The 16,511-nt window shown below is 40.2% G+C and overlaps 1 protein-coding gene across 1 annotated transcript in view; it reads right to left on the reverse strand.

Annotated features, from left to right (window-relative positions):
* Window positions 1–2,045: 2,045 nt before the first annotated feature.
* GRPR (gastrin-releasing peptide receptor) overlaps window positions 2,046–16,511 on the reverse strand; it is a 31,426-nt gene continuing 16,960 nt past the window's right edge. The window contains exons 2-3 of the mRNA XM_011940252.1: window positions 4,914–5,265; window positions 2,046–3,309 (exon numbers count right to left, since the gene is read on the reverse strand). Coding sequence (XP_011795642.1) covers window positions 2,920–3,309; window positions 4,914–5,265 — 742 coding nt within the window. The 3' untranslated portion in view covers window positions 2,046–2,919. The remainder of the gene's footprint in view (window positions 3,310–4,913; window positions 5,266–16,511) is intronic.

Raw genomic sequence — 16,511 nt, forward strand, 5'->3', positions numbered from 1 at the left:
GATGTTAACTGAAGGAGACATGAAGATGAGCTCTACTCCCAAAATGTCCCTGGAAGCAGGTAGATCAGAGATGCCTGAACAAGTTATGCTAGGTATTCAAAAGGCTAAACATGTTAGCAACTAACTAAGTGTAGAGTCATTTATAATCAAGGGTTTTGAAGAAAGCCAAGGGCTAATTGTGGAACACTAGTTCAAGATAATAGATGCATGGAGGTTGAAGAAGGGTGAATAGGAAGAGTACCCTTTGTATAATGAGAAGACTCAGCAATATGTTTTCTTATGTCTCTTTCAGCTCTAACTCCAAAACATAGCAAGCTTGCGGAATATCATTCATGCAAAGTATTCCAAGGGGCCCCTTGAAGCAACAGAATGGTCTGTCTCCTTTCATACCACTAATGTGAACACGAATATAGAATAGTGGTTGAAGGATTTCCAAAGAGTTGTTGTTGCAAGGGTAGCAGAAGTGAGGCTACTGTGACTAAGTGGGCTACAGAAATGCTGCAGAGACAGAATTGGAGACGATGAAGAGACTCAGAATTTTAGCGATAGACAAGACCTTAGCACTCTCTTCTCAGTCTAGAGATGAAAACATGAGTCTAGACAAGTGAAATTGATAGCCAGAGTGATATAGCTAGAGGCAGAGTTGGACTGTCAAGCTAGAAATCTTGGTTCTTTAAGCTGTACTATCTGCCTTGCTTTTCAAACTGTTCTATGTAATTATGGACTACCAGGAAAGCAGGTGTGTACAATACAGAAGAGCACGTAGCAAGCAGAATTGAAGAAGTTTCACCCTGTCTTGGTCCTAACTCCTAAAGCTCAAATAGACAGTGGGCACTTCTTCATATCAAGAGACAAGAATCTTTCTTTTCATATGTGCCATGTGAAAATGAGAGCCAACTGTTTGTGTCTCATCTGGATAGAGAAAACCTAAATTAAAATTGTCTTAGGATTTTAATGTGTAAGGGCACATTTGTAAAATTTGAATTTATTTGAAAGTGGGTTAATATGTTTGCAACCTGTCAAAATTGCCCTCTCTTTGAGTGAAGAAAAACTCCATTCAGGGTTTCTAAAGTAAGGGAATCAAATCTTTTTAGAGCCAACTACATTCACTTAGAAAAAGAAAAATATTTCAGCCAAGTCTTTTTCTGCACATGGGCTCTATCATAAATACTCTTCTTAAGTAGAAACAAGTCTGTAGCTGTTTTTCAATCAGTTCTTAAAGTTAAGACCCCTGTGACTTTCTTTTTTTTTTTTTGAGACGGAGTCTCGCTCTGTTGCCCAGGCTGGAGTGCAGTGGCCGGATCTCCACTCACTGCAAGCTCCGCCCCCTGGGTTCACGCCATTCTCCTGCCTCAGCCTCCCGAGTAGCTGAGACTACAGGCGCCCTCCACCTCGCCCGGCTAGTTTTTTGTATTTTTTAGTAGAGACGGGGTTTCACCAGGTTAGCCAGGATGGTCTCGATCTCCTGACCTCGTGATCTGCCCGTCTCGGCCTCCCAAAGTGCTGGGATTACAGGCTTGAGCCACCGTGCCCGGCCCCTGTGACTTTCTTATACATATTCAGACAAAAAAATACTTGTTACTGAAATTTTATTCACTTCCTCCCACAAACGTTAGCAGAAGCATACACTAAATATAAACATGTTCCTATTTCTACTCAGATACAATCCCTTCTTTCTATTTTATTTTTTATTATTTGTTTATTTTTGAGACTGAGTCTCACTCTGTGGCCCAGGCTGGAGTGCAGTGGCACTATCTCAGCTCACTGCAAGCTCTGCCTCCCGGGTTCGTGCCATTCTCTTGCCTCAGCCTCCCGAGTAGCTGGGACTACAGGTGGCCCGCCACCACGCCCGGCTATTTTTTGTATTTTTAGTAGAGACAGGGTTTCACTGTGTTAGCCAGGATGGTCTCGATCTCCTGACCTCGTGATCTGCCCAATCCCTTCTTTCTTATAGTGAAACTACTGATTCAGTATAGCGGTCAAAGACAAATCTAAGTAAATACACTTGACTCAAAACCTATGTATCAAGAATAAATACTGTACTTTATGCATTTATAGATATTTGATTAATAGCATGATGAATTTTTTTCCTAAAAGGATTTCTCTTCTATAGTGGAATGGCACTCTGGATGATTAAAACTGTAGCAGCAAACAAGACCTCCATCAGGTAAGAATTCGGAGTGTGAAATATCATGCATAGCCACACGTGGATCTTTATATACGTGTCAATGTGTTTGGTTGTATTTTTGCTTTAAAAGTATGTATTTAGCATTTCTCCTAGGTCCTCAGTAACATCTTTTTTTAAAAAATAAATGCTTAGAGAATTGTTTTATATCAAACTAGCTTCCATTGTTAACCACTTGGAGAGTGTCCCTCATACATGGAGCTCTTTCACAGCATTGACTTTTCATATTAGGAGTGTAAATAAAAGTTATTCCTTGGTTTGTGTATTACAGATATTCCTGAAAACAAAGTCAAGTCGTATTTCTAAAGTACTAGCGTCGGCTTAAAGAAATGACAAGGTGAGGTCTTTCACAAAGTAAGAATTCAATGCATGATTTCTCTGCTATATAAATCTGGTTGTTCATACAGTTTCTATGACATAATTGGTCACAACCGTTTAACAGGGCTTGATGCTTAAAAAATAATTTTCTATTTGTTCCCTTTTCTAAAAAGGGAAGGTTTGCTTCACATCAGAGGAAACGTTCACAAGTTGAAATGAAAAACTTAAGACTTGATGGCTTCTTTCGAAATATAATGGTGATCCATTACTTGGGTCTCCCCACCCCTACCCCCAGCTACACCACTCACGAGCATTCTGAAGGGTCTTTGGAGGGCACAGACACAACAATGGATGCAAGGGTTCCTGTCTAGCCATAAAGCAAAACCGTCCTTCAGGGCGCGAAGTCAAGGGTCCATCTAGACATACCGCTCGTGACAGATGTTGCCATTGATGAGACTAAAGGTGGCCACGGAGGGGTTGGTACTCTTGAGGGAGGTCATGCAGGTTGTACTCCTTCCAGTGCTGTGAGACCGGATGATCAGGCCAGGCTGGCAACAGAGGAGCTGAGTGTTGAACTGTTTCCTGAAACTCTTGCTCAGCAGATAGAGGGCAAAGGGATTCACGCAGGAGTTGGTGAAGGCCAGGAGGCGGGCACAGATGCTGGTGACAAAGTGGAGCATGGAGGTGTCCACCTCAGAGTAGTGGTAGGAGCGGTACAAGTAAATGACGTGATTGGGGAGCCAGCAGAAGGCAAACAGGCCCACAAACACCAGCACTGTCTTGGCAAGTCGCTTCCGGGATTCAATCTAAGGGGAGAGTCACATGGAGAGAGAAAGAAGAAGCAAGGGACAGTGTCAGAAGAATGCAGAGAGACGAAGATTCAGGCAGAGAAAGAGACAGGGAAAAACAATTAGGGCAATAGATGAGTTCACAAAGTCATAGAAAAAGAGTTCAATAGGAGAGGGCAAGAGAGAATCCAGTAAAATGAGAGAAAGGCAACAGAAACAGATAGAAAAGGGGGAAAAAAAAAAAAGAGTCAGAAACACAGAAATGGATGAGCCAGGAAGCAGAAACCCATGAGGAAGAATAGAGTTAGAACACACCACTGAGAACAGATCTTTAAACAAAGTTGATTACGTATTTGACTGTATTGCAACATGAAATTCTAATAAGTGCCCCCTTTTTCTTCAGGAGAGCATTGGTGCAGTTTATCAGCCATATGACTTCATGTCTTTCTTTTCTCCGCAGTTAATAATTTTTTATTCCCTCTGATGCTCAAAAAGAGCAGCCAGCTTTGTTCTTCTTCATTGGCTAAACCAAGATAACTCTCTATTATTATGATTTTAAAATCTTGAGTTATCTCTGGACTATAGTCTGTAGAAAGGGACTGTGGCAAAGAGGGATGGGCATCTCCTTTTTCTCCCAACTCCATCCACTACCTCAAGGAGAAACATGTTTCTCCATAAAGAGTTTGGGGTACAATGGATGTTGGCTAATGAGGGGTTTTTCAAGTAGGAAGGTAGTTTCATTGGAAATTGTCACTCTTCCCCCACAATTGAGACAAATACATAAATAGTGAACTTTAAAGGGTAAGGTCTTTAAGTGAGTCAGCTATTCACTGAAATGGAGTGGGGAGTGTTTCTGCTTTTCCATCATAGATGCTACATGATCTACACCTGGGCTAGAAGGCGAGCACTGACAAAGAGGAGGAAGCCAGAGCCCTTGCTTTCTACCATTTGTTTGTACCTCAAGGATGAAATTATGGGGTGTTATAGGGAATGAGAGAGAGAGTCTAATCATATGGAGGGCATCTTGCATGCTGGGCACTACAGGCCTAACATATACTCTCTCTCGTAATCTTCCAATAGTTTTACAATGTAGGGATTATAAGCCTATTTGATAGGTAAGAAAACTAAGTCTCAGAGAGGCTGAGTACATCATGAAGCTTAGACTTGAGCCCAAATCAGTGTGAGCCCATCCTAATCAAACTACTTCTTTTTCTTCAACTGGCCTCACTTTCCAGCCTCCTCTGCTTTGTCTCCATGTGGTAATCCTCTTTCTAGGCAAACAATGTGACTGGAGTTTAAAGAAGTCACATCCCATGAGCCTCAAAGCTTTATTTATTTATTTTTAAAATACAACTCTTTTTCAGATTATTTCTCAAAAAGAAACCCACACTGGAAATCTTTCAGGTTCACAACACCTCCCTAGCTTAGGTCTGTAACAGGAGAATAAGATTATAAAGAACACCTTGGGTTTCCATGGCCAGGCGTTTCCATTTAGCATCTGGCCGCACATCACCCACCTCATCTAATTGCAGATTCAAGTGTCATGGCTTGTCAGTGGGGTCCAAAAGAAATGCAAGGGATTATATCCCCAAGGAGGAAATGAATCAATCCTAAGCACCTACCTGCTTCTTGACATGTATATTCCCTTCCACGGGAAGATTGTAAGCACTCTGGATCAGATTTTTAGCAATGAAGTAGTAGTAAACAGAGATGATTGACAGTGGGATGACGTAGAAGACGAGAAAGGAAGCCATGGAGTGGATTTTGGGGTGAAGCTCATTAGAGTGTGGGTATGGGGCACAGCTAATGAAGGTCTGGTTGGTGCTTTCCTCATGGAAGGGATGGAGGTCAGAAAACACAGCCTCTGGAATGGCCAGCAGCATGGAGATGATCCAGATAAAGGCGGCTTTGAGGCAGATCTTCATCAGGGCATGAGAGGCCTGGATATCCATTGGCCGGACAATGGCTTTGTATCTAGGGCAGGAAAGAAGGATCCTCATCAGTTGCATAATATTATTCTGAATAGCAGAGCCAGGACTAAGTTGAGGCAAGCAAGACACCCGGGGTACAATATTTAAGGCGGTGCTCACTTTCAGGTCCTGAGGGTGCCGACTCTGAGCTCTATGACCCTGAGAGTGAGTGCCTCCTTAAATTTTGTACTCCAAATAACCACTTGCCTCACTCTAAACTAGCCCTGAAGGATGCCTTCTCCTCTCTCCAGAAGTACCATTCCGCTGATATTCTCTTTTCATGTTAATTCAATTTTTAAAAATTAACATAAATATAAATTGTATATATTTACTGTATGTATACACAACATGATGTTTTAAAATATGTATACATTGTGGAATGACTAGATTGAGCTGATTAACATATACATTACCTCACATACTTATCTTTTAAAAATGAGAACAGTTAAAATCTACTCTTAGCAATTTTCAAGTGTGCAATACATTGTTATTAACTATAGTCACCATTTTGTACAATTCACACTCTCTCGATTTTAAGAATACCTCTTAGAAAAGCTGACCTTCCCTTTGTTTTTCTTCTTAAATCATAGAAATGAATAATAAGGCATGTTGTTGCTTAAAGGACACAGAGACAAGGAGGCTGGCTTTTTGTTTTTTTGGCAAAACCTTCATTTTGAGTATTCCGATCCACTTCAGGGAACCGTAAGTCATTGAGTATTTTAAATATGCCTCTTTTCTTTTTCAAAGTATGCATAATAAATGGTCCCCTGAAAAAGTAATACCCAGGAGAATCCCTGTAATTTTCACATTGATTTTTCCCTTGCCTTCCTAATCTCAACTTTATCTTCTCTTGAAGTATTTAGGTTCTTCCTGGTTTGTGAGCTATTTGTGCCCATGTCTTGGGTGGAGTATTCTGGGAAGCAGACACTGAGATGAAGTAAGAAATGAACGTTTTATTGAGGAGCAGCACCTGTGAAAGGGAAAAGGGGAGGAAGTAGGATAGGAAGAGGGAGCTTGTCAGGTCTATACTAGCGAGGATGACTAAACATCTTGGTTTGCCTGGAAATTTTCCAGTTTTAGCATGGCAAATCCTATATCCTGGGAAATCTCTCAGTCCAAGCAAACTGGGATAGCCGGTCATTCTACGCCAGCCCAACAGGAAGCTTAGGAGCAAAGATTACCCAACAGGGAAGTCCTGCTTTGGGTGGAAACTGCAAGGCCCATGTATAATCAGCTTGCTTAGTCATTGCATGGGGTCACCCCAAGAAGAATGTGATCTCAGTTACTACCTGGCTCAGTCACTGAGCAGGAATCACTCAAGAGAACATGACCACAGCTTGAAAGCTGAAGTGAACCCTGAAAGAACAGGTAGTTGGAGGTTTCAGCTAACCGCAACCCCTGCAGCTGGGCAAGTCTCTTCTTCAAGGGAGATCTGAGCAGCACATCTCCATGTCTGCACACTCCCCATATGGTCTCTAGCACAGTGGGCGACAAGACAAGGGCACAGTTATCTTGTGTACACCTGTCTGAGAACCCACTAGAGCATGAGCCTTTGGTGGGCAAAGAATATGTCTTTTTCCATCTTGGAATCTGCCAGCACTGTGATTTGCATACTCCACACAAGTTTGTTCAATTGAACATGAGCTACTATAATGTGGAAGTTGATATGAGTTGAGACCAACTACATATGAGGGTGTTTATTGCTGAAAATGCTGCGTTTAAACTGGGTTCTACCTAGGATACTCTTTTATATCATGGACTTCAGGGAAGGGGAATACTTATTTCCATTTGTTTTCATGTTGATTAGACCTCCATTGGTTTACCACTCTTGGTTGCACCCTGACTCCTCACTCACTTTCCTCCTCCTACCAGGGAAGGGGGAATGAATTATTCAGTGGCGAGTTTAGGAAAAAGAACCTGGCTTGTGCATTGGGCTCAGGGAGGACTATGGTTGTTTAACCGGCCCTGTCTAGAGGAATGGCAAGTGTAATATAGAAGATAAGAGAGTGTCTGCAAGTTCATTATTGCTATAGACCTGAGTTACATTCCCCAAACTGCTTTATCAGACATAGATGCAACTATTTTTTATCATAGTCTCTCTGATTTCTTTATCTGGCTTTCTGTTCTCAAATTAGGTAAGGAAGAGAGGGCTATAATTTATTAGACACCCCAAACCCCAAAATTCCAGAACAGTACTACAGTACTGCTTCAATGTACCTGTGTTTGCTTTATTTTTAAACAAATACAAACACAGATAAAAACTTAAAAGAAAGTTCTATTTTCTTCTCATATCTTCTTTATTCATTAGCCATTTTAAACATTTTCCTAGCTTAGAATGTAGGCAAGAAATCGGTATCTTTAATTAAAGGGATGTGAACATCTTCAGCCAAAGATGCATATGGCTAAAGATATCGCTAATAAATTTGTTAGAAATAAAATGATAACTAAGACTTCTGTCTGCATTTTCTGGCAGATAGTAGTCATAATTACCACTAACTCTCTGAGTAAAGGTGATTCACTCAGTCAGAAACCAGAGTAAATGGCTTACTTCCTTCTCTTTTAGGAATCTTGTCTTCCTAGATGCAAAATACCATGGGAACTATGCTCTTTTAAATTCACAACCTTTAAAATATAAAACATTTATAGTTTTATCAGAAAATTAATTTGAATCTAAATCTAATTAAGCCTCTAGATTTATGTGCCAGTCTTCAGGAAATAAGGTGATAGAAGAACCTGCTAAATGATGCTATAAGGATACAGTCAGCCAAATTCTGAATTGGAAAATCCAGGAATAGTTACCCCTTTTTTTCCAACAAATATATGACATAGAAAATGAGGGAGAATGGTTATAGACTGACTGAAATGTATAAGACATATCAACCAAATGCAACGTGTAGATTCCTTTTGGGTTTTGACTCAAACAAAACAATGATAAAAAGATATTTGTAAAATCAATATTGAAGAAAATCAAATATAAATGTATTTTTGGTGATATCAAGGAATTATTTTGAATGTATTGAGTGTGATAACGGTATTGTGGCTATGTGTTTCTTAAAAGACCTTGTTTATAAAAGACACATGCTAAAATATTTACCAGTGAAATAATATAACATCTAGTATTTGCTTTAAAGTATTGACATATTCATATATCACTTGTGCAATTAAAAATAAGTTAAAATGCATTGCAAACAATTTTCTGTTACGGTATGTTCCGAACATAGCAAATAAATGAAAGAAATCCCATTTACTAAGCTCTATGCCTTTTTCCAAGCAGAGAATAGAATCTATATTATCTCATTTATATTCCAGACAACTCCAATAGGTAGACATTATTATCTCCATTCTGCAGATGGGAAATTGAAGCTCAGTTTAAGAGGTGGTAGAGTCAACATTCAATTTAGAACCAATGTTTTTTAGAACCCATAGTTCTTTCAGAAGAGAGCTTTGGGTAAATTCTTCCTAGAGGGAGGGAAATAGACCAGATGTTTCTCAAATGTATATAGAACATACAAAATGTTTCCCGCAAGTCTAATGGTTCTGTATAGCATGAAGCATATCAGTCTATATCCTATTCTGGCCTAGATTGCTCTGCCCAGAGCTCCCAATGCAGGGAGACACCACTGGGTAGTTCCTGTTTAGGAGAGATGGCTGGTTGGATTGGAGTGGATACCCAATCTAAACCAGTCAATGAACTGCCTGGCTAGCTGCTAAAGAGTTTCTCTTTCTCTTAAGCATTTAAACAGAAAAATAGAGAGAATATAGTTAGTCAGTAATAGATGCTGGAAATACAAGATTTTGATGTCAAGGAAAAGATCAGGGCAGCCATATTTAAACATGTAGAAGATGAATAAGCTGAGTAAAGGGACTGAGAGAAAAAGAATGAAGCAGACATAAGAGGAGAAGCCGAGATAATGTGGCCCTAAGTCGTATAGAGGGTATGGTTTCTGGCTTATGTACTAGTTTTGAATGTACAAGAGATCTCCTATTATAATTTTACAATACTACCATCCCCTTTTTACTTGAGTTAGTTTGAGTGGCTTCTGTTCTTTGCCAACAAAAGAGCCTTATCTAAAACAATTAGATGTGATAACCCTTTAAAGTTATCACCAGACTTAGTTCCGAGATCATTTTGCATAGATCATTCCCCATTTGCTACCCTCTGAAAGAACAAGCTGTCAACTTTCCATTGTACTCAAGAGATAGACTAGTCTATGCCTCATTCCTAAATTTTCCATTACTTTCCTGTTTCCCTCCTTCTGTCATGCCCAATTCCAGATTCTTGATTCATTTAAATCCAATCCTTCCAAATTTCAGTTTAAGTATCATCTTGATGAAGCTTGTGCTGACCAATCTAGGCCTTAATAGTTCCCATCCTTTCTCCCAACCTGTCTGACTTTTATGACAAGATTATCAACTCCTCTCATTTTCTGCTTATTATGCACTATCTTGAATTGTTTGCTAGTTTTCTATGGGTATGTCTTTTCCTTCTTTTTTCATTTTTAATTTTTGTAGGTACGTGGTAGGAATATATACTTATGGGGTACATGAGATGTTTTGGTACAAGCATGCCATGCATAATAATCACATCCTGTAGAATGGGGTATCCATCCTCTCAAGCATTTATCCTTAGTGTTAAAAGCAATCCAATTATACTCTTTTAGTTATTTTACAATGTACAATTAAGTTATTATTGACTATAGTCATCCTGTTGTGCTGACAAATAGTAGGTTTTATTCATTCTTTCTAACTACTTTTTGTACCCATTAACCACCACTGCCTCCCCCCATCTCACTACCCTTCCCAGCCTCTGGTAGCCATCCTTCTACTCTCTATGTCCATAATTCAATTGTTTTGATTTTTAGATCTCCCAAATAAGTGAGAGCATGCAATGTTTGTCTTTCTGTGTCTGATTTATTTCACTTAACATAATGATCTTCAGTTCCATCCATGTTGTTGCAAATGACAGGATGTCATTCTTTTTATGGCTGAATAGTACTCCACTGTATATATGTACCACATTTTCTTTATCCAATCATCTGCTGATGGACATTTAGTGTGCTTCCTAATCTTGGCTATTGTGAACAGTGCTGCAACAAACACGGGAGTGCAGATATCTCTTAGATATACTGATTTCCTTTCTTTTGGATATATGCCCAGCAGGATTGCTTGATCATATGTTAGCTCTATTTTTAGCTTTTTGAGGAACCTCCAAACCGTTCATAGTGATTATACTAATTTACATTCTATGGGTATGTCTTTTCTACCTGACTTTTCCTTAAGTTTCCTGAGGTCAGAAGCTTACATCCTCTCCTCTTCTCTTTTTCCTGTCTCCCTAAAAATGTTCCAGGTTCCTTGCTCTGCAAATCACTTATTTCAAAGTAGGGACTCGGCAAATACTTGCTAATTAATTGATGAATAGTATGTGACTTGCCGATGTGTCTCTTATTTATTTCCAACTTCTCACAAATGAGTGAGAGAAGTTTCCCTTTTACACATTAAGTCAGTAAAAATCATTCTTCAATAGACTGACAAATTTGCTCCTCTGACAATATGGGGCTCAAACAATTGTTTCCCACTTCTGAAAACATCTGTGCTTCATTTTTCTTATGCAAACATTGGAAAGGTCACAAAACATTCTCTGTGGCAAGATTAATGTGTCAAAGAGATTCTTGGCAAGTAGAAGTAGCTGGCTCCCACACTCAGGGTTGGAAACCTTTGCCCACAGAAAGGTATGTCTTTTATTCAAATATGGGCAGTTCGTTTATTTTTAAGGTTCCAGCATTTCAGCCCTTATTTGTCCATAATTACCTACAGAAGTCTGTAGGAATTGTTGCATTACAATATTTTGAAACCTCCACTTCAGTCCTAATGTATACTATGTGGAGAATACTGAGGTAAAGAAGATAATTAAATGAACCAAATGGTCTCTAGGGTAACTGACACATTGCCTGCCTTAAAATTAGAATTCTACCTGATGAGATTTGACAAAACTATTAAACATCAACTTTATTTTCTCCTGAGAATAGCACCAAGATTTTTTCTGAACAACTGAGGCAATTATCAGCTGGCGTGTATGATGATTATAACCCACAGCAATGGAATCTTATCTCTCTGAGCTATTACTCCACAAATGGAGAACTTACTGGTCTTTGGTGCCCATCCAACTGTTACCTTTAAGTATGTAACAGATTGCAGTTATGCTTTTGTATTTTCTCCAGGATAAATATCTCCAGTGCTCCTTTTCACCTCTTCTTAATATACTCTAGTTTCCTCTGGGTGCCAATGCAGACCTAGGATCAAGAGATGTAGTTCCTAATGGTGATTCTACCAACTAGTTGTATGGTCTTGGATGAATCGTAGACTTTGCACTTCAGTATTCTCATCTTTGAACAGGAGATAATTATTTACTGACAGGGAGCTCATGGGGATATGTTAACAAAATAGCTAGAAAGAACCCTCCAGAAATTAGCTATTACATTCCCCATTACCTTAAGAACTGAGGTGCTACACTGAATGAACAAACAGAACTCATATCCCACTTCGCTATTCTACCCTCCACAAGGGACTTGCAATTCTTAGCCTCAAGCTTTTGATGACCCTATAAAGAAAGGAGTAAGGAGTCTTTGTGGTCATTTCAAGTAATATTGACAACATCGATGAGGGAAGACTGGGGAGAAGTGGAGTAAAGTCACATCCTGTTACAGAAGCTAAGGAAGAGTCAGCAGGTATTCCTCCAATAGGAACAAACAAAGGAAGGAGACCAGGGAGGTTCTAGAACTTTGGGTGGCTTGTTGCATTTGGGGAGTATTAATGTTTGGGGATCTTCAGGTTGATTATTTACCCCGGCATTCCTCCATCTTTTGGCTCCTTTTCTTCATTGCTTTAATTTGTGCATGAGCACCAACTTCTTGGAAAACCTCTATGATTCAGAGAGACTGAAGAAGCTAAGCTGGGGAAAAGAAATGTCTTGGGATTTGCTTTTGGCTCAACAGGGAGAGGTAAAGTGTTGGAGAGGGGTGAAACTCTAGTTTGTCCCACCAGGATGGGTAAAAAAGAGCAGTAATAGGGGGCAGGAGAGAACTTCTGTCCCTGCATGGAGGGAACAAGCTTAGTCAGCTTTGGAGCTCACAGGCCTGAGTGTGTGATTAACAGGGCGTGGAGGGGTGAAGAGCTCCAGCAAAAGGGCAATTAAATAAATAATTCCTCAACTTTTCTGCTGTCAGACATGGGCAGGAATGCCTGAGGGACTAAAAGGAAAAGAGCAGACTCACTGGGGAAATCAGGGGATGGAAGGAGGGGAAGAGAAAAAAAGGAACAAGAGAAAAAGAAAGGAAATTGGAGGATAGGAGAGAAGGAGGCAAGGGAGAGGAGGAGAGGAGAGGAAAGGGGAGAAGACAGAAGAGATGGAGAAGAGAAGAAAAGAACAAAAATTATATTCCATCTAGCAACACAAGTTGGGCCAGTTCCCTGCAGAAAACATTCATCTGGACCTTGTCAGTCTACTCTGATGCCCAAGAAGAAGCTGGAGTAAGGGTGGTGGGAGGTTGGAGGGGAAGTGGGGGCACTTAGGGAAGTATACCAACTCCCATTCTTTAAAAATCCTTTAAGAACAGAGCTTTAAGAAAGTAATAACAAATTGAACATACAACTACATTGTATGTATGTTAATGTCTAAATTATATATATGTACTGCTGTACTAATATATTAGGTACAATTTCATTCTACGTTACCAGGAATTATTGTTAATTTCATTCAATGTGATGGTGGCATTGGGTTGTGTAGAAGACTACCCTTGTTCTCAGGAAATATACACTGAAATACTTAGGGGTGAAAGGTGAGGATGTGTGCACCCTACTTTCCAAAGCTCAGCAAAACAAAACACAACAACATGCACACAGAAAGAAAGAGAAAAAAATCCAGAAAATGGTCATTGCTGAATGTGGGTGGGTATTATACAAGACTTCATAAACAAGTCAGGGAGAAAACATATGCTAAAATGTAGAATTTTTAAAAGATGAGCTAACAGTAAAATAAAACTTTAAAGACTACTTTAAATATTTTTTGTTAAATATTTTATCCTAGTTTATTGACAGTGAACCTTTGTGATTGAATGTGTCATATCTGATTACAGCCTATACCAGGAATGAGGAAAGTGTCTTCTTTGTTATATTCATATTATTCTCTTAGGCTTGCAATTGTAATATCATCTACAATCTGTGGGGTTCTGTTTTGTTCTATTTTGTTTCAGCAGGAATATTTTTAAGCCACTTGCCCATCTGAGGAGGTTACTTTAATTAAAACTAGATTATGCACAACACACATCAGTCCGCAATGCCTTCTCTTAAGCTCAAAGTGCAAAGAAGAGTAATGGTGTCCTATCTGAGCCTTCTAGATAGTGGGCCGCTCACTCCTGCTGCCTGAGCCACACATGGTAAGGAATCCTGCGATGTGGGGGAGCCTCAATTTGGATACTACATATTACTCGTGTTTAATTCATCCTTATATTAAAATAAAAATCAATATAAATGGAGGCTTTGGTACTTTCCTCCCTTACCTGTCAGATCAGGCCACACCTTTCCAGGAGCATGTGAAGTTCACTTTGGGGTTCATTGTCCCAGAAGACACTTGCCAGAAAATTTGGCTAAGGCGTCAAGGGTTCTCTTCACCCCCATATACACAGTTCCCTATGGCCTGAGGCCTGGAGTAGTGTCTGGGCTCTTTAAAATATTCTGAGGCCTCAAAGCCAGCAGGGTTCATCTGAGTGAGACCTTGATCTTAGAGCCAAGATGAAAAATGGCACCAGTGAAGGACTAGAAACCAGAGGCTAGAACAAGGCTAGAGAAAGAGCTACTGACAGTGGGAAGGTACTGATCCTGGGATATGAGGGATGTAGAAGCTTAGGGATAAAATGGAAAGAGAGATGCAATTAGTTGTTGGACATCTTATGGCACTTTCTCATAAGGAGTTGGGCAACTATTGACCCTTGGGCCAAAAATGAGTTTCAGCAGAGTGATCCAATTTCAAAGCTCAATGCTAACTCTGTAAGGGAGCCCATCAGAAGGGTATATGAAGGATGAAATACTACAGTTGCCAGTGGATATGTTTAAAATGACAAAGGAAAGTAGTAATCCATTTAATTTCAGTTAGGTGTTCAAACATCCTGGCACACATTGTTCATTCCTCAAAAATGTTAGGGACGAACATACATTTATAACTTGTTAAAATTTTACGAGCCAAAATGTTTGAAAAACATTTTGAAATCCCATTTGCAAATTGTAGTTAGACACAGCCTGCAATTACTCTACTGTGTAGCAAAGAAGATACACAGAGAACGGGAAAAAAAATCACAAAGACAAAGAAAAATCAACCGTGCTCTAGGTGGAAGGGATAGTAGATTCAGGGTCATAAATTGCCTTTGTAAATTGTCATTCACCCCTAAACAGACCCCGAGACAAGGATTTAGGTGCAAGTAATTATTTGGAAGAAGATGCCAGGAAGCACGGGGAGGTAGAAAAAGCCAGTAAACTCAAGCCTGTAATCCCAGCACTTTGGGAGGCCGAGACGGGTGGATCACGAGGTCAGGAGATCGAGACCATCCTGGCTAACACAGTGAAACCCCGTCTCTACTAAAAAATACAAAAAAAACACTAGCCGGGCGAGGTGGCGGGCGCCTGTAGTCCCAGCTACTCGGGAGGCTGAGGCAGGAGAATGGCCGGAACCCGGGAAGGTGGACCTTGCAGTGAGCTGAGATTGCGCCACTGCACTCCAGCCTGGGCGACAGAGCAAGACTCTGTCTCAGAAAAAAAAAGAAAAAGCCAGTAAAGGGTACCACGATGGGCAACTGGGGCACATTCTTGCTGGGAATCCCCTGAGAGACTACTGTGCCACCAAAGAATGAGGTGAGTGGGGTGTTTACCCACCAACTCTCCTCTCTGGTTGAGAATTGTCTGTTGGTGGTAATTCTGGGGCACTTCAGCCTACCTCAAACCTTTCCTTGGCCAGAGATCACCCTTGGTCAGAGAAACACAGGAAGCCTAGGCCTGTAAATGACTTCTGAGTTGTGCCAGGGGATATGGATACCACCACTATGTACATTTTTTCTCCTGATCCAGTCAGTTGATCAAACACGTATATAGAAAATGAAATATCAGAGAGAGTTTTCAGTTTTTAAATATATTTCAAATCATTAAGGATAAAAATAGAATTTCTAAATTATCATAATAAAATGCACTATCATGTTTTTCCAAAATAAGAATCATTACAGCTCAAAAATACCATCATGGCATATGAGTCACTGTGTCTAATTATAAAAATTTAACAGCACTAGATTTAAATAAATGTTTGGGAAAGGTTTTATAAATGGTGAAATAGTGACCCAGCTTTGTAGCTTACTGGGACCACTGGCCCAGGAGGTTGATCCTGGCAGTGTTGGGGAGGCATCTCCGTATGGTGCAGGAGTCCAAGACAGGGAGAGAGGGACTGGATGAAGACTGGGAACCCTGCACTCTAGTCCCACTTCTATGTTTAACTATTTTTGTGAAAGCATGTTGTCTCCGTTTCTTTTTATTTTTTGTTATTTAACAAAAACTTACATAGTACTCACTGTGTGCCTAGCACAAAGTTCTCAACACTTTCCAAGAATTAGCGGAAGCTGGCTGGGCGCGGTGGCTCACGCCTGTAATCTCAGCACTTTGGGAGGCCAAGACGGGCGGATCACAAGGTCAGGAGATCAAGACCACCCTGGCTAACACGGTGAAACCCCGTCTCAACTAAAAATACAAAAATTAGCCGGGCGGCAGGCGCCTGTAGTCCCAGGTACATGGGAGGCTGAGGCAGGAGAATGGCGTGAACCTGGGAGGCGGAGCTTACAGTGGAGTGGAGATCGCACCACTGCACTCCAGCCTGGGCGACAGAGCAAGACTCCCTCTCAAAAAAAAAGAATTAGAGGAAGCTCTTCCTCTTCCCCTACATAATAATACTAGAAGATAGGTATTACTATTGTCATCTTTTTTTTTTTTTTTTAAACACATAAAGAAATGAAGGCACTGAGAGGTTAAGTAACTTGTCCACGGTCACACAGCTAGCAAGTGAAAGAGCTGGGGTTTAAACAGAGACGGTCTAGCTTCCATACTTTAAACCACAAGATTTTGATGCCTCCATTTTCTTCATGTGTGAAACAGAACTAAAGATACCGATCTTACTTACTGTGATGAGGAGTTAAATGAGCTAGATTTTTCTTTTTTTTTTTT

Source organism: Colobus angolensis, unplaced genomic scaffold (genome assembly GCF_000951035.1).
Source record: "Colobus angolensis palliatus isolate OR3802 unplaced genomic scaffold, Cang.pa_1.0 Scaffold188, whole genome shotgun sequence".
Classification (NCBI taxonomy): Eukaryota; Metazoa; Chordata; class Mammalia; order Primates; family Cercopithecidae; genus Colobus; species Colobus angolensis.